General features: G+C 41.3%; 1 protein-coding gene across 2 annotated transcripts in view; it reads left to right on the forward strand.

Moving 5' to 3' along the window:
- STK39 (serine/threonine kinase 39) overlaps positions 1-19,184 on the forward strand; it is a 485,881-nt gene that overhangs the window by 3,015 nt on the left and 463,682 nt on the right. Inside the window, exons 2-3 of one of the 2 annotated variants that reach the window (XM_067741649.1) lie at positions 5,734-6,190; positions 13,574-13,828. In XM_067741649.1, the coding sequence (XP_067597750.1) occupies positions 13,783-13,828 (46 nt within the window). In that variant the 5' untranslated portion in view covers positions 5,734-6,190; positions 13,574-13,782. The remainder of the gene's footprint in view (positions 1-5,733; positions 6,191-13,573; positions 13,829-19,184) is intronic. The other variant, XM_067741650.1, reaches the window with a different exon arrangement.

The raw sequence follows: 19,184 nt of genomic DNA on the forward strand, positions 1-19,184 counted from the left end.
ACTGTGGCCAGCTCAGGAATTGCCTTGTATTTCCTCTCTTTCTCTGTCTCACTCTCCATTTCTTTCATTCCTGCTTCCCTGAAATTACACCTCCCTGGAAATGCTCTTTTTTTCTAGAGAAGCCAAACTAAGATCATGTTGCTCTCCTATTCATCAACTCTGAGAAGGTGGTGAGATTTCAGGAACATTTTGAAAGATAGCTTTTGTTGGACCCTGGAAAGAGAACTCACGGCTTATCTGTGAATCTTGCACAAGTCACTTAGTTTCTAAGAGCATGTGAACACCCTCCTGCGTAAGCTGCAAGTACCTGTCTTGCCTATGTCACCTGACTGTCATGAGGTTCACATGAGATAATATATGGGAAAGGGCTCGTAAACTCTTAATAACCTCTATACACATGCACAGTGCATGTTTTGTTTTGCTTTTTTTTTTTTTTTTTTTTGCGGTAAGTGGGCCTCTCACTGTTGTGGCCTCTTCCGTTGAGGAGCACAGGCTCCGGACGCGCAGGCCCAGCGGCCATGGCTCACGGGCCCAGCCGCTCCGCGGCATGTGGGATCTTCCCGGACAGGGGCACGAACCCGTGTCCCCTGCATCGGCAGGCGGACTCTCAACCACTGCGCCATCAGGGAAGCCCTGTTTTGCTTTTTTATGAAAAACAATGGATGAGCAAGTGAAGCACATCTGTTGGCCAGATTTACAATCTTCAGTTACTTCCTTGTTTTCACACCTAAGGGACTGTATTCATTTAGAAGGCCATATTTTTAAAGCAATACTATCTTAAAATGGACTTTATGCAGAAAACAACAGGCAAGATAGTGAAGGATATGGAAATCTTGAGGAGACATTTAGTATACATGTTAAGTGCACTAACTTTGGAGTTTTACAAAATGTAGGTTTAAGTGCTAGCTTTGCCAATAATAGCCTATTCTTCCTTAGAAAAAGTTCTTAATTACTTAACCTTTTAAGATCTCAGTTTCTTCACATGTACAAAAGGAATAATACTATTTACCACATGGGGTTAAGGTAGGATTTAAGTGAGATCATGTAAAGTGTTTAACAATTATATGGAGGTGGTTACCATTATTATTATGTACTGTCGCAATGTGGTGAAAATTCCATTGTTTCAGGGGAAGAAGGATCAGACTCTGCTGGGATAATTTACCTTCACGGCAGGCTGAGCCTTTCACATCTGAGGATGAGCAGGCCTTTACTTCTGAGATTAGTGCAATTAGCTTTCACTCAGCAGGGGAAGTGAGGATGATGTCAGGAAGGGAGAGACAGGGGAGTGGAGGGAGATTTCAGAAGCCTGTGCACCCTGCGTGAGATTCCTCCTGATGTTTTTGCTGCTAAGCTGCCATAACGTATTAGACACAAACTGCTGAAAACCAGTGATGTTTGGGAGAAACTTGTAAAGACAGCAAGTTTTGATATAAGCGGCTTGTACAAACATGAAAGCCGGAGGATGTAAGCCGAAAAGAATTTGAAAAATTGTGGAGATGTATTTTAAATCTCAAGAGGTCAAGAAACTGGAATTTGAGTCAGGTGTTAAGCAGCCGGTGTAGTCCACAAGGATAGCTGTATCCAGTCACCCTGTGGACCATGGCAGAAACTAGGGGAAAGAAGATTCTTGGGAGGCCTGATATGTACGTTCCAAGATTGGAAGGGCTGTCAGGTGGGGGCAGTTTGACTTGATCTGTGCGGATCTAGAGGGCAGAACTTGGAACAATTGGCTTAAATATCTGCAAGGCTAATTTTATCTTGGTAGAAGAAATATGCAAAGCTGGCCAAAAATGAATCAACAGTCTCATCAAGCAGGGAACTTCCTATCATGGGAAGTGTTCAGGCAGGAGTCTACCTGTTAGATATGTTGGGAAAGCATTCCTGTCTGAAACTGACTTGGAAATGGATGCCTTCTAAGCTCCCTTTAGTACTTTGGAGCTAACAGAAAACACTATTTGGAGAAGAATCTGCCTTGCCCTATGAATTTTTGCAGTTGGAAGAAGACATGAGGCAATGCCCTAATACTTTAGGACCTCTTCCGTACTAAATTTCTACTCTCTTAGAGGGGAGAGGGAAGAGGGAAGAAGGAGTGAAGGAAGAGGAAAGAAAGAAACAGAAGGTAATTACCGTGGGACAGAAATACATTCAAAAGTTAGAAAGAGAAATTTAAAAGTCCAAAATAATAGATCACTTCCTGCTAAAATGTTCTGATAAAGCCTAAAAGGGCTGGAGTATGTTGCTAGCTGCCTGCAGGATCCCAGTTGAAAACAAAATCAAAGGACTTAGGCCACATGGTTATATTGACAGAGTCTGTTAGTTACCGGCTTCCATCCCTAGCACTTTGAACGTTTTTCTGTGCTGTTTTTAGTAGTGGGAAATTAGACATCAGAAATTACTCTGTTATATGCTATTTGAGAACTGATACTACCTCAGATGACTGTGTTCTTCCTTTCCTTCATTAGTTGTTAGAGTTTAAGTTCATCCTCGTGTGGATCTAAGGAGGGTAGAATTTCAAAGATAACCTTTCCTTGCAATCATTTAGTTTTGCCTTCAGAACTGCATCTAAGGCAAATGTTCACGTCCATGTCTAAAATAATCATTACCAGGAAATCTCAGTATATATTAAATTAAACTCTACATGCTCATATTTGGAAAGTACACATAGTTTTAAAAGTTTTTCCCTTTGAATTAAAAAATATGTAAATCTGCATAATAACCAAACAGATCAGCCCTCTTTCATTGTTAAATTAAGTGCAGAGTAGATACCTAGATAGGAGAATCATATCGTAAATATTCCAAGGAATTAATTGATCTCATTTAATTGAATTTGAGACCAATAAATTGTAATACCTTCTGCTGCCCTAATTACATGTGACATTGTAAGCAATCAGTTCCCTGTGATGGATGTGTCTAGGCTGCTATGTTTCTATTTGTCTCACATTTTTATGATCCCTAAATTCACTTAAACTTTAAAATGCAATTAAAATACAGCATAATCGTGCTTCCCTGGTGGCGCAGTGGTTGAGAATCTGCCTGCTAATGCAGGGGACACAGGTTCGAGCCCTGGTCTGGGAGGATCCCACATGCCGCGGAGCAACTAGGCCCATGAGCCACAACTACCAAGCCTGCGCGTCTGGAGCCTATGCTCCGCAACAAGAAGCCGCGATAGTGAGAGGCCCGCGCACCGCGATGAAGAGTGGCCCCCGCTTGCCACAACTAGAGAAAGCCCTCGCACAGAAACGAAGACCCAACACAGCAAAAATAAATTAATTAATTAATAAACTCCTACCCCCAACATCTTCTTTAAAAAAAAAATATATATATATATATATACACAGCATAATCAAGATTGAGAAAAAACAAGCTTTCAGAAGTCTACACAGATATGAGTTATGAGAAGATTTAGGTACTCTGATTTCACCAGCCATATATTTTTCAGAAGGCCTCCCCAGTGGTTGCCACAGAATTATTAACAAAATCCAGCGGCCCTGGAGCTTCCTAATGCTTGTGAATGATTTGGCTTAAAGGTTTTTGCAGTCCTCATTTGCATTGTAAAATGGACTTCAGCTCTAAGTTTAAGGAGAAGTTTTAGAAGCTTTGACATGGCAAGATGCCATGAGAATATTTTCCCTGTGGGGAAACGAAACTCAAATGTGCTAATTAAGGGTACTTAATATCCCTCAAAATTAATTCTTTGTTACCTGCAGTGGTTTAATTATTCCCTTATGGAAAGCTCAGAAATGCCCTGAATCTTTAAATAGCAGTGGACTGCTTGATTCTGAGTCAACATCCACTTTGAAGATATTTCTTCTACTCGTTGGCTACAGCAGTGGCCAAAGAGAGGAAGATTTTTCGATGACGCAATAAAACAGTAAGACAAATTTTCCCCGGTGGTTTGCGAAATCAGCTTCGTTAATATCATCATCCCTCACATGAGAGAATCTTCCAGAAAAAAAATTTATAGCGATAAAAATGAAAAGAGGGAAAGAGCTACAGTTAAACATCAGGCAATTCTAAGCTCTGACCACCAGAAGCAGTCAGCCAGCCCTGACACTTTCCCCACTAGCAGCCTGCCCTTTCCAGAAAAGCAAAAATCAGATGTCCTCAGAAGATTTTGGTTGAACTGAGAGAGAACTAACCATATACAAGGCTGTTTATCTTGAGAAATAAACTTGAGTGTTATCCAGGTAACTGTTGTTTCTCCTGGAATTCTTCTTGAATCAGGTATCCCCATGTAGCTATGGGACACACTAAAAAGCTCTAAATGTAGGTACATGTCTTGAGTTCAAATGTCACTTCCTCTGGTAGCCAACTCTGACCACCCAATCTAAAGCTGCTGCCCAGTCACTCTGTCACATCCCCCACTTACAGTCTTCCCATCACTCACAGCCATCTGATATCTTCTTGTGGGTTTACTTATCTACCAGTTTGTTCCTGTCATCCCACCTCAAACGTGCATTCTGGGAGAGCAGGGCCCTGGCCATCCTTGTCACTGCTGTACCCCAAGCTTTGAGCAGCCCTTGGGTCATGATGGCTGTTCAGTAAATCATTGTTAAAGGAGGGGAGTGTAGATTTTTTTTTTTTTTAATGTCAAACCCCTCTAACAATCAAAAAAAGATTTATTCTGGAGCCTGAGCTAGGAAAGGAGCTGGATATCCTGTGGCAGCAACCTGGAATCCGTGAATTTAACCAGGATAATGTGCGAGGACCCAAGTCCCCTGCACACACCCAAACCTCTGCACCAAAGCTGTCCGCTCAAGCGAGTTTGACCAGAATCGGTCGATCAATTGATCACTTGGCAGGACTTGCAGGGTTACTCATTCTCTTGGGCTGGAATGTTATCAGCTTAACTCTCATCTATCTCCTCCCTCTGGAGCGGTCAGTGAATCTCTGGAACTCTCGGTCTAACCCCATTTTGACCTACATTTGATAAGGTCAAGTGTGAGGCATTTCTTAAACTTAGGAAAACTAGGCCAAATGCCCTGCACAGACCCTGGGCCTACCTGTGTCCTAATGTACACCTGTACTTCTGCTACTTCTCTCCTCTTAATTTTGTTTGGGCCACAGAACCAAGGAGTTCATTCCACTGGGCTGGTGAACAGTTTACATAGGAGTGCATGTATGTATTATCTCCTCAATTAATCTTAACTTAGCCAAACATATAGATATGGTTTTCTGTGCCTTCACTACCCCCTTAATTTAGTCTCTAACCAATAACTCTTTTGAGGGGTTAACTAACCTTCAAGCTGCAGGCCAGAGCTACACAGAACCTGCGGGGAAACATAGTAGCTTGTGTGGAATTAGACCATTTGTAAATTGTAGTCAGTTTGAAAAAAGAAAATTTCATTGAGTCAAAAAGCCTGCTTTATCTCCTTGCAAGATTTGATATTCGAGCAGGAGATACAGATAGAGTCATTTGCTCAGGCCTTCCAAGGTTACCCACGGTAAAGAGACAATACGGTCAGGGCAGACATCGATTTTCTGGATTTCAGACCATCCTCAGAAATACTAGTTAACACAACTCTTCATAGATCCCAATGAAGAAGACCTCTTCTCAGTATCAAAAAGGAATAACAGATCATTTGGAAAAACTTCATGTCTTAAGCTTCCAGTAATGGGAATTTGTTTCAATTCTTGTAGGCTAAAAATATGAACAAACACCACTGAAAAGGCCTAGAAAAAAAGGCCCTAATGGTGAAGTAACACTTTTCCCATCTTGCTGTCTTTTCCCAGGTCACCTTCAGACAAGGGGCGGATTTCCTCCCACATGCATTCTTCCCCCTTACAAAACTTTGCCCTCTCCAGGAATGACCCATGGTCAACATTTGGCCTCTGCTTGAGAATTTAAGGACAAATCTCAGCCTTCCTTTTCCTGCACCATTAGAAAATGTCTAAGTAACATGAGAGCCATCCAAAAGACAAAGCCACAAATATCCAACTCAAGGAAACAAAATAAAACCTGAAGATTTTGGCAAGGTGTCCATGGATTTCTGCCCAATGCATCTGGCCTTCCCTTTGGTCTGCCCCAACCAGCTGGGCAGTAAAAGAGGTGAATCCAGAAGACTCATCCATTAGAGGGAATACAGGGCCTGCCTGGTATCTGAAACACCTACGCAATCTGCCACTACTCTGTGCAAGAGCCTCTGCCTGGCTCTCCTTGTCTACAGGACAAATCCAGACTCCTTCATAGGTAAGCAGGGCCCACAAGTTGACTTTCCATCTCTCTTTCCTAATCCAACACTTCACTTTCCATCTCTTTCTCCTAATCCAAATCGTTGAACTTTGTACCCATCCCGACAGCTCAACCTTCCTCTCTCACACGTGTACTTAAACAAGTTTTTTTCTTCTTCATATTATTTCCTCCTGTTTAGAATGCCGTTCCCTTTCTTCTCTACCCATCAAAATTGTATTTGTAAGCTAACTTCTGTCTCAAAAACCACCTTCTGAAATTTAGATCACATCAGAATTAGAACGAATCCCTCCCTACCTGGGGTTAACGTTGGGCATTCCACCAGGCAGGTTGTCTTTTCTCTTGAACCACTGGCTCCTTTAGGGCAGAACTAGTTCTTATTTCATCGCTATTGCCCCAGGGCCTAGCAGGGATTTTTGCACATAGCAGGTATTTAAGAAAGTTTGGTCTAATTGTATTTCTTAGGAGAACAGCCTCTAACAGCTAATTTAGGGTGGGAGACAGTTGATACGAATTGTTAAGAGTTCAGGAGTAAGAATGAAGTTCACCTGTAAATCCCAGCTTCACTTCTTACAAGCTGTATGGCCTTGGAACTAACTAAATCTTTAAGCCTGAGTTTCCTCATCTGAAAAAAATGGGGTATATTTACATCTGTAATACATAAAAGTATTTACCTCATCTAGCTATTGGAAGAACTAGATAAACACGTTTAGCACGAGGCCTAGCACTTGGTAAGAATTCAATACGTGTTACTTCTCCCCTCCTGCCTCTCCCCTCCCCCGTTCTCCTCCTTTGCTTCATTACTCCTCCTCTTGCTATCTTAATATCATAAGGGGAAGGCCAGCTGTGGACTATAAACCTGGTTACCTCTCCCACAGCTGGGCTCCGTCTCTAGGCTATGTCTTAGGAAGACTTTTCCTTCTTGCAAAGAATACTGTAACTGTCACCGAAATGTGGCCTTGTTATCTTGGAGTGGAGAGAATTTGTCTTTGGGTTAACCCCTCTTTTGTTTGAGAAAACTACCTCACTAGCTCTTTGAGACATACAAATGAAAAGCAAATGTTTACCCATTGTTTGGCTAGAAACCGTGAGGTCACCAATAATTGGAAGACCCATGTTTAGCACTCAGAGTTGATGTTTGGTGTGTAAGTTCTTGTATTATTGAAGTGAGCTTCTTCCTGTAGACTTTGTTGCAATTTGTGTATGTGTGTGTGTGTGTGTGTGTGTGTGTGTGTGTGTGTGTGTGTGTGTAAAGGAAAAAAATATTTCTAAGCCTTGCAGGAGTGAGTTTGGAGAGCCAGGCTGAATTCTTGCTTGTCCTAGCTAGCACTGGGCTTGGGAGCCAGGTGATGTGAGTTGTTTTGCTTTATTTTATCAGCATCAATGGCAGGAAAAGGAGACTGATGTTGGGGTGAAGTTGAAGGGCGGCCTTTCATAGAACCTTGTCACCCTCTGGGAAGGGCAGTGCCGTTCCTCTGCCCAGGTGACAAGACAGAGTTGGAACAGAGTCATTTCTCCCACCTCTTTGCAAAACCAGCTCCCCTCTGCCTCCCCCAGCAGCTACTGGAGCAAGAAGACCCACCTCTGTTGTCACTGTTGCTCTCAGAAGTCCAACCACTGGCAGAGAAAACTAAGAACGCGGTAGCTGTTATGTAGTGGCCTGAAGCACAGATGGGTTGGTGGGCATCTTTAGGAACTATAGAAATAGTGGGGAAGAAAGGGAAACATTTCTGGGAAGAGTGAGGTCAGGGACGTGACTTATTGAGCTCTTGTAACTTGGATGTTAAAATTATTGTGACCTCATATTACCATCCCCAGTTCCAGTTTTATAAAATCTGCGGCATGCTATTTGAATAAATAAATATTTGGTTTTAAAATGGATTATTATTTTTAATTTATTTTTTTTTTAATTTAAAGCCAGAAAGAATTTGGGGTGGGAGATAGCATAGCATGGTGGGGTTTTTGTTTGTTTGTTTGTTTTTGATAGGTAATAAGTGGATTTATTTAGAGAGAAACACACCCCGCAGACAGAATGTGGGCCATCTCAGAAGGTGAGAAAGGCCCATAGTGGTTTTTTTTAAGAGAATGGATTCTGGAAATCAGCATATTTCTATCTTGGCTTTTCTTTTTACTAGTGTAATCACAAGCAATTTATTCACCCTCTTTAAGCCTCTGTTTTTTATCTGTAAAATATAGATGTGTGGCAGGTTGTATCTTCCAAAAACAGCTGCACCAGTATATACTTCATCTCACATGCTGTTCTCATGAAGTGACTTTGACCTTCTTTCATTAAGAGATGGGACCAGTAATCCCTTCCCTTGAATCTGGGCTGAACTTTGAAACTGCCTCAACCAAAAGAATGTGGCAAAAGTGATGTGACTTCCAGCTAAGTTATAACAGGCAATAGGCTTCCATGCCTGGCTCTCTGTCTCTCTCCCAGCCTCTAGACCCCAATCGCCATGTTGTGAGGAAGCCCAGGCCACATGGAGAGGTCATGTGTGGGTGTCCCTGTTGACATCCCCACCAGACCCTCAGCTGACAGCCAGCATTAACTTCTCGACATGGGAGTGGTCGATTCTTCAGATGATTCCATAGCCCAGTCTTCAAATCCTCCAGCTGAGATCCCAGACCTCATGGAGCAGAGATAAATCAAATTTATCATGTTCTTTCTGAATTCTTGACCCACAGAAACCATAAGAGATGATAAAAGATTACTGTTGTTGTAAGCCCCTAAATTTTGTGGTGATTTGTTATACAACAATAGGTAACTAAAATGAGAGATAATGGTATGTAATCCATGGTGGTGTTATGAGAGTTTAAAGAAATAGCACAAAGCTTAGCACAGCAGTGAGGGCTCAAAAACGTCAGATGCTTTTATTATAACAAAAAAAGGCAGTTCCTAAGCAAAAATTTGAGGGAAATGAGGGCTCTTAAGAGACCTTTTCTGTGTGTCTTAACAGATAACCAGGGGAAAGAGAAGTTGAAATTGTTGAGGAACCCACGCTAGAAGCAGAGATCTGTGGAGCTGGTGCGTGAATAAAATCACGTGAAGATTTGGTTTTCCCTCTCTGGAAGAAGTCCTCTTAAAATTCCTGGAGCCAGAACCTCAGGATGGGAGAGAGAATATATGTGTCGGGGCCACTGTCATATCTGCACCCTCACAGTGGTTGGCCCACCACCCTGTGGTGAGCACCAGTATTTAAGAGAAGCTAGCTTCTGTATGTAATTACAATGACCTCTCCAGTCAGTTACTCTCCAGGTAACCTGTACCTGTACATGCAGGTCTAATATTAGTTTCTTGGCATATTTCAGAAAGGTATCAGACTGTCATAAAGCCCTTCTGTAAGGACTGCTTCAGTGGGAACTTGGAGATATGTCAAGCTTGTCCTGTATCACTAAGGTAACAAGAACTCCATCATCCTCAAAATTGGCTCTAGTTTCAAGAGCCATCCATCATTTTGATGAAGATAGATGTGGACCACTGAATATTCTCCTAGTGTTTCCAATGACCAAGGATATCAACAGGAAAAGGAAAGACAATGGCCAGTTTATACTTCTAATCTTTTTCCCCCATACACACAAAAAAAGGTTATAAAGTATTATAAAGTCAGTAACAGAATAAGGACACTGAAAATTAACCGGAAAATATATCTTTTTCCCCCGCTGTTCCTGAAGGTGTGTTGTGTAAAATTTGGGATTATTTCAGATTTATAAACAATTATTTTAAGCAATGATTTGAAAAGAGAGGCAAGACTTTAATGGTGGTGTCTCTGGCATAGTAGCTGAGGAAATGGTTTTTAGGTTAAATGTCATTTTAACATCCTTTAAATCATCCTTTAACCCTACTGATGTGGCACGTGCTAGTAAATTTAGATACCATCTACTGAGTGCTTTTCCTTGTTCTAAGCACTATACTAATTTCTTTGTATGCATTACTTCATTATAATCCCCATCACGATCAATCTTATGAGATAGGCATCACAAACCCCAATTTTTTCTTGTGGAAATTGAGAGTTACAGAAGTCAAACAGCTTCTAAGAGGAGCTGAGATGGGATCCAAAGACCATGCCTTGCCCATTACTAACTTTAGCTGAGGTTGCTTCTCCACTCTGCATGTGCAAAGGCTGCTTCAAGACTCAGCTCAAGTGTCACCTCTTCTTGCATGGTTTTCTGTTCACACACACACACACACACACTCACAGGACATACTCTCCCACTCACTTCTCTCTAAACTTCTATAGCATCGCTGGCCAAATGAAATAATGTGAGCCACGTGTGTAATTTTAAATTTTCTAGTAACCACGTAAAAACGTGAAAAGAAACAGGTGAAATTAATTATATACTTTAACCCAACGTATCCAAAATACTATCGTGTCCCATGTAGTCAATATAAATATTATTAATGAGATGCTTTGCATTTTTTGCACTGAATCTTCGAAATCTGGTGTGTATTTTATACCTACAGTACATCTCAGTTCGAACTAGCCACATTTCAAATGCCCAATAATCAATAGGTAGTGGCTGTTCTGTTGGACTGTGCAGTTCTATAGCATTTAGCCCATGTCATTTCCTTTTCATTCAGTGTAAAGTAAGTCTCTTGAGGTCAAGAAATGAGACAAACTCATCTTTGTATTTCCCAACATCCCCAAATATCACATAATAAATGTTTGAGTCAACATGTGAGTCAAGAACACAAGTACTGGCACCTTACTGGATTCCTAGAAGGGAAGTATCTGCCCCACATCAAGGCATGGGTAGTTCTCACAAAGTCATCTTCCCACCACGTGGTCTTAGGAGCTGCAAGATGCCCAGAGAGCTGCAAAACAGCCTTGAGGTTGAAGTTGTGAAACTGACAAGGAAGAAAAAGAGAGAATGCTATGGGGGTTATGAAAACAAAAGACAGACAAAGCCCCAGATCACTTTCTGGTGATCGTTCAAAAAAAGAAAACGAGACAAACACATGGTGATGAGAGGTTACCAAGTGACTCAACCGTCTGAAAATAATAGAGCAGTAATTGATACTTAGTGTGAAAGGATTCTTTAAATCTCTCCGGTGTGGCTTACACACTTGAAACACATCTTGAGCATATAAAAGTGGTATATTTGGAAAAAATAACCTTTTTTTGGCCACTCAGGTTATATCTGACTCAAAATCCAACAGGTAGTATCCATTAAAAAAATCAGTTGTCAATTAGTGTCTTAAGTATTGACCAGTTTTTTCTTTTTCCAGTGAGTAGCTCTTACTATATGGGAATATAGCTTCACAGTGTATTTACTGTATTGTTTGTGAATTTGTACTCAATTATTTTCCTAGTTGGCTGTGACAGTTAGTGGCACATCCTAAAATACTTTTCATTTGTGTAGGACTTTAGAGTTCACTTTTGTATATATTACCTCCCCTTGATGAAACTCTTTGGGACATTTTGTGTCACTCCCCAGGAACCTTCTGTCGAGGATTTCTGGAGTCATACAATCAAAGTCTCAGGCTGTTGATTTTGGAAATCATGTCAATTCATAGTTCACAAGTGATTAAAATGCAGTCTTCTTTAAAATCAGAGCTTGCCTTTTAAGTACATACGGGTCTTTCAGGACATACAGGTGGATTGAATGCAGAAAATCCTCAGACGCTCCCTCTGCCTGTGAAGTAATAAGGCTTGGAAAAGGCATTTTACTGATGTCCTTTGGTTTCCGGCAAAAACATGTAGGACTCAGACCATCACCAGCTGAGAGGCCACTCATAAAATATGATGAGGCCCGGGCTTCCCTGGTGGCGCAGTGGTTGAGCGTCCACCTGCCGATGAGGGGACATGGGTTCGTGCCCCGGTCCGGGAAGATCCCACACGCCGTGGAGCGGCTGGGCCCGTGAGCCATGGCCGCTGAGCCTGCGCGTCCGGAGCCTGTGCTCCGCAACGGGAGAGGCCACAACAGTGAGAGGCCCGCGTACCGCAAAAAAAAAAAAAAAAAAATGAGGCCCAGAAGTTTGGGGATTTTTAATGTCAAGAAACATTCTCCCTGGAATATCAGCCTCACAGTTATTATCATTTCAAGAGGAGGCCCGAAACAGGTAAGGAAACCTCTGGACACTGTTGGCTGAAGCAGGGCTTCATCTGAAATCTGCACTCAGAGCTGACTGCACTCAGAGCTTCATCTGACTGCACTCAGAGCTGACATTGTCCTGAGGTGTCTCTCTGTGGTCTCACCATGAGGTGATTGCCAAGTAGCTCAGTCTGCTCAAAGTTTCACTAATGGAGTTTGATGGTTGGTAACAGAAAAGTAAGATATAATGCAACTTCTTTTCTTCGTTTTCAAATCTCGTGCTAATTTATATTCAAATTCTTTTAAGCATCCAGGGTGGAAGGGAAAGTTTATTCCCTCACAGGGTGGTTAAGAGTAGGGCGTGGGTAGGGTTTCCATATGCCCTTTACACCCAATTAATTTTCTACAGAATTGAGCTCTCAGGAGGCTGCTAGTTTTAAAGCCTATCCCACCCCCTTTTATCAGCCGTTGAAATGGGCCATTAGATCTTCAATCGTTATCAACCCAAGATGTTATGGTTGTAGCTTAGCAAGAATAAAGCCATTTTCTAAAGGTGTGTGTGTATATAACAGGAAGAAAACTATGTTATCTAAAAAAATTGGATAGCGTTCTACATTCTACACTAATGGATCTTTCCTAACAGTGGAAGGGGGTGGGGGAGAGTAGGCTAGAAGATTGTGGGAAAATAAGAGAGGGCTTTAGGGCCATGGTTTGCCACCCTTTTTGATCAAACATCTCATTTTTATAATAAGGAATTAAGACTGCCACCTTGACTCTCCTGAAATGAAATTCAAATAATCTTTTCTAAAAATCCAATGTACTTCCCTAACTGTAGTATAAAGGAGCAATAAAAAGGAAGCAATTTATGAAATACATAAAAATATGTATTCAATACGCAAATGTTTGGCTAAGAGGACACTAGAAAGTCCATAATGGAATCAGATGCCTGCACTGATCCTAGAATCCAACAAACACATTGGTGACAACTGCACTCTGAACCGTTGTGTGTTGCATTGAGCAATGTTGCCATCCTGATGTGATGTCCTGAAATAGTGAACACCTCTTGGGGAAGTTCCAAACCAAATGCAATCATCCCTCAAAAAGTCAAAAATATGTTGTTTTTATATATAACTCAGAGTCAGGTTCTAGGTTCAGATAACAGGATTTATCTTTACCTACATGAGTGTCCAGGGGAACTTTGAAAGTAGCAGGAGATGCCAGACAATTCTTCATTATGTGAGACTATCTCACAGGTTGAGATAGGTTCAAGGTTAAGACCTTGAACGCCATTTTAAGGTCTTAACGCCATTTCCTGTTTTATGCTATGCTGAAGTCTCCTATTCTTAGGCCCAGACCTCTCGCAAAGCTGGTGAATCAGGCTTGGAGAGCATCAGCCGTGAACAATGCCCCAAATCATGCCATGAAGCTAGTTTGGTGAAGACCCTGCCACTGCCACCACAGGGCACAGACAAGTCAGTGTGTGCAGCTGCCACCACTGACCTGGGAAGAGAACACAGCTGTCTCCCAGGTATCACCCTGTACTGCTTGAGGACCACATGGTGACTGCTTCTTCACGCCGCTGGCTTTCGCCTTTGAAGTGTGGTGAGTGAATCTGATTGGCTCAGCCTCTGTCACATGTCCTTGTCTTAACTGAAAGGGAGGTTCGGAAAGTATACAAACATCTTGACCTTCTAGAGTGGGAGGCAGGCTCTGCTTCCTCCAAAACAAGAAAAGCGTTCAGAGGCTGGACAGCCTACCAGAATGACCAATGCCCACTCTAGCTGGCCAAATGAGTTCTGCAGAAGTCCCATGGGGTTTTAGAGTACAGAGTGGTCTCTGAGGAGTTATGGGCAAGGAAGGATTTATACAGGAGGTGAGGTCTGATCAAGACTTGAAGGATGAGGAAATTAATATGGTTGTGTGTAGGGATGGGAGAAGGAATTCTCCAGAGATGGAATGACATGAACAAGTATGCAGAACTGGGAAAACAAGTGCAGGCAAAGGAGTCCAATTTCACTGGAGCTGAGTTCCACGGGGAGTCATTAGTGAAAGGAGAGAAGAAGGGACAGGAATGGCATGCAGAAGTTTGGTGAGTTTGTTTAACAGCGTTTTGACGTAATCAAAGTTGTGTTTGATGAGAGTATTTGCATATTTTCTGTATTGACTTTTATTGATTTATCAAAAAATAATGTCCTTGTCAATTTGAATCTCATTCTTAGTCTTTAGGGGAACAGACCTGTTTTTATGAATTGCTAGGAGCCTGAAGGTTTTTTGGTTATTTGTTTGTTGTTTGTTATTTTTGTCACTGTTGTTGCTGTTTTTTTCTGATAAAGAGGCTAACTCCTTTATACTTTTAATTTGTATTACATTGTCTCCACTGAGGAATTTCACAAGTATCTTTTAGCTGATTCTAAGAGTGACCCCCACCTGCAACTTTTAATCAAACTAGGTGTCATAATCCATTTTTTCCAACACTCGTTGCACACCTAACATGTACTAGGATCACTATTTAATGCTTTCATCTACATGTTTAATGTTACTTTCAAATTACTCTTTTATTTATGAAGAAATAGGATCTGAGAGAATAAATAATTTGCCCAATGACACACAATTTAGAAGTGGTGGGATAAGGGTTTTGACTCATGTCTGTCTATCTAATTCCCACATGATCTAGTGGCTTCTCTCATCAGAGTGCAATCTGAAATTATTGGCTGTGCTATCTAGATGTTCTGTGATATTTTGGTTCTAGCCATTCTGAAGCCAAGAGTCTCTGAGACTCAGTTTTAAAGAACTCAAAGGAAGCAGATCTTTTATTATTATTATTACTTTTTTATTGACGTATAGTTGATTTACAATGTCGTGTTAATTTTCTGGTATACAGTGAAGTGATTCAGATATATATATATATGTGTATATATATATATTTATATATATGTGTGTATATATATATATATATATATATATATATATTCTTTCTTTTCCCTTATAGGTTAGTACAAAATATTGAGTATAGTTCCCTGTGCTATATAGTAGGTCCTTTTTCTTTATCTATTTTATATATAGTAGTATGTACCTGTTAATCCCAAACTCCTAATTTATTCCTCTCCCCCTTCCCATTTGGTAACCATAAATTTGTTTTCTGTCTATAAGTCTGTTTCTGTTTGGTAAATAAGTTCATTTGTATCATTTTTTTAGAGTCCACATATCAGTGGTATCATATGATGTTTGTCTGACTTACTTCACTTAGTATGATAATTTCTAGGTCCATCCATGTTGCTGCAAATGGCAATATTTCATTCTTTTTTATGGCTGAGTAATATTCCATTGTACATATGTACCACATCTTCTTTATCCATTCATCTGTCCATGGACACTTAGGTTGCTTCCATGTCTTGGCTGTTGTATAGTGCTGCAATGAACATTGGGGTGCATGTATATTTTCAAATTAGAGTTTTCATTTTTTCTGGATATATGCCTAGGAATGGGATTGCTGGATCATATGGTAACTCTATTTTCAGCTTTGTTTTGTTTTGTTTTGTTTGTTTGTTTGTTTTGTTTTTTGTGGTACGCGGGCCTCTCACTGTTGTGGCCTCTCCCGTTGCGGAGCACAGGCTCCGGACGCGCAGGCTCAGCGGCCATGGGTCATGGGCCAAGCCGCTCCGCGGCATGTGGGATCTTCCCGGACCGGGGCACGAACCCGTGTCCCCTGCATCGGCAGGCAGACTCTCAACCACTGCGCCACCAGGGAAGCCCTATTTTCAGCTTTTTTAAGGAGACTCCATTCTGTTCTCCAATCTTGTTGGACATCTCACTCAGGATCACCTGGCTTAAATCAACAAATCTTTCATCTTGCCAAGGATGCCCTTTGCAGTAGTGGAAGTTAACTATGCTACTATAGTCTTTATGCCATTTTTGTTTGGCTGTTGGACAGCTCTGCCTTGAGGTGATATAATCTGCCTTCCTTGGTACCTCCTTGACAGTACCTGGTACATCCTTGTGTGATAAAGTTACCCCTGAGAGGATGTGCTACACTCTTGTCTCATTCTCTGAACCAGAGGCTCCAAGTCCTAGAGAGTGGTAATACAAACCAACATCCAAGATCTAGGGATCATCATGGAGAAGAATGGACAACAGAGTCCAATGGTGATGTAACAACCCATTTGTGTCCCCAGTACATCCTCCACCCCCACCAAAGCTTGAGCAGAAATTTCAAGGTATGGCCATCCAGTACGCTATAACATTTGGTTTCCAATTTCTATTTTCTTTCTTTGTTCACGCTTTGAGAGAGAGACCAACAGGCATTAAAATGTCAGAAAAAAAGCAGGCAATGGGAGGAAAATGGAAAAAATAAGTAATCTTCGGTTTCAAGCTTGGCTGGACCTCTCCCCTGCTCTGCTGCCCTTAAGGAACAGACCTTGTAGCAGGTATCAGAGGCATTCACCACCCACCTCAAGTCCTCACTCTCTAGATCCCTCAATCTGAAGGTCATTTTGTCTCATATTTCACTGAGAAATAGAGGCCAACGGTTTGAAAATCTTTCCTTTCCCTCACCCTGCAAACCTCCCTCTATTTAGAAAAGTGTACCTCCTACTTTTCAAAGTTAAGCTCTCCTCCCATGCTCCTAACACCAGTCCCACCTACCTTCTTCTGTAACTCGCTCCATCAACTACCTTTATTTTTGTCTCCTATGTCTCTCAGGTTACAAATATGTTCAAGGGCACCATATCTTAAAGGCAAACCAACACATGAAAAGGCTTTTCTACCCCTAACCCACCCACTGCCAGTTCACTTCTTTTCCCTTTGCACAGATTTGTTGAAAGGGTAAGGCTTCATGTACTGTCTGTACTTTCTCACCTCCCATTCACTCCCTGATGCAATATGGTGTCTTTGCTGAAACTGCTTCCCCCAGACCAATGTATTGGACATCTGGGTTTTTGTTGTTGTTGTTTGCTTGTTTGTTTGTTCTGACTGGCATTCCTGACCAGAGTTCCCCTGGTGGTCACAGTCAGAGGGGACATTCACAGAAGCCAATGTAGACCTCTTGAGTTTCCTTCTTTGGAATCTGACACCTGAGCAGAGACACACTGAAGAAGATGTGAGTGCTGAGCATCAGCTGGCATCACAGTGAAAAAAGTCCACCTGTTTTTTTGATGCTCAGCACCCCAGGGCTCCTATATTTCCTGCCCTTCCTGAGACCTGGTTTCTCAGCTCTTCATGAGACTGTGAGCTATACTGTATGCTGATAGCTCCCCTTTTCCTTTTTAAGTTACTGAAGGGGAAATGGGGAGTAAAGGCTAATAAGCATAGAGTTTCTTTCTTCCCTGAGATATCTTTCTCACCCATGTCCTAAGATGATGGGAATACAAGGGGTAAATCCCTGACATCAAAACTCCCTAAAAGTCCGATATTATAGAGCAAGTCATTAGCATGAATCCACCAGACACCACTTCCCCTGAGTTGTCTTACACTATGCTAAAAGGGGCATTCAGAGGTGGAGTGATGATAGTTGAAAAAAAACAGAAGAAGTGCAACAGGGATGCTTATTAATTAGTTAGAAGAATAAAGAATCAAATTGGCTTATCCTCAGTTCTAGGAGGCCTGGAGAGGAGCACACATAAAATCAGGTGGACACAGATTCATGTTCTGGAAGATCCAGCTTTAAATCCCAGCTCCATTGCTTAATCTGGTTTTAGACTCCTTAACTTCTCGAAGCCTCAGTTTCTTTACCTGGAAAATGCAGGTAATAAACGTATCTACTGTGTAACGTTCTTATGAAGATGAAATGAGCTGTAAGAAATTTTAAATGGTTAGCAGAGCGTCTGTTAACCAGTGAGTGATCAATAAATGTAACTTGCTATGACTATGATTTTTTTTCTAAATTCATGTATAATCTCGCTGGCTTGCCATGAGTTAGGCCACAGTGGATGGTCATAAAGAAATATATTTTAACTGCTTTTTAAAATTATTTTAAAATCATCCTTAAGTTGCCCATAAGGAAAAAAGAATTGGCTTGGATCCTTCAAGAAGAAAAGATAGATCTGAGCATTCAGTGGTGATAGGTGAGCTTCCTAAGGAACGTAGCAACTTGGTTACTAGGGAATTTTTTTTTAACTGAGGAAGAAATGATTATGTGTTAACATATTTTAGATGTGTGTCATGTTTAGGGATCCTTACTGTTCAAGGAAGTCAAGTAAGGAGGGAGGCAGTTTCTCATTGCACAAAACGAGACAAAAAGAAAGTACAATGGACCCTTGAATAATGAAAGGGTTAGGTATATCAATTCTCCCTGCAGTGGAAAATCCCTGGATAATTTAGTCAGCCTTCCTTATACGCGGTTCCTCCGTATCTGCGATTCCATATCCTTGGATTTAACCGACCTCAGATGGTGTAGTACTGCAGTATTTACTGTTGGAAAAAATCCGAGGGTTTTTTTCTCTCGGGGAAAGTGGCCCCACGCAGTTCAAATCCATGTTGTTCACTGGTCCACTGTATTGAACTGAGAGAGAAACTGAAGGTTACAATGGCAATTGACACTTCATCTAAAACTGCAAAGTAGACAGGTGAGTGCTGTGTGGCTCAGTGCTAAACCCAGAATATAACTTCAACAGTTTCCTAAAAGCAATAAGGAGTATGATAATTGAGTAGAGATTTATAACACTGGGACTTTAGTTCAATGATTTACAGGACCTGTACCTAATGTTGTTCTCTGTTCATGTCCTTACAGCACAGCATTAAACAGGTTGCTTGAAAATTAAATAAGAGGACTAGGCCTTAGTACCTGTGTGACCTTGGTTATATAAAGCGTGGCCATCTGTAAAGTTTAGCAACTAAAAACACCTGCCAAACTGACTTCGAAGAACTATTGGAAACATCAAAAGGAATAATTAATGTGAACACACTTTGCAAATGAAAAGGCAGGATACAAATGACTATCCTTGTGATTATGCGAAATCAAGTG

The sequence above is a fragment of the Pseudorca crassidens genome, chromosome 6 (assembly GCF_039906515.1).
Source record: "Pseudorca crassidens isolate mPseCra1 chromosome 6, mPseCra1.hap1, whole genome shotgun sequence".
Classification (NCBI taxonomy): Eukaryota; Metazoa; Chordata; class Mammalia; order Artiodactyla; family Delphinidae; genus Pseudorca; species Pseudorca crassidens.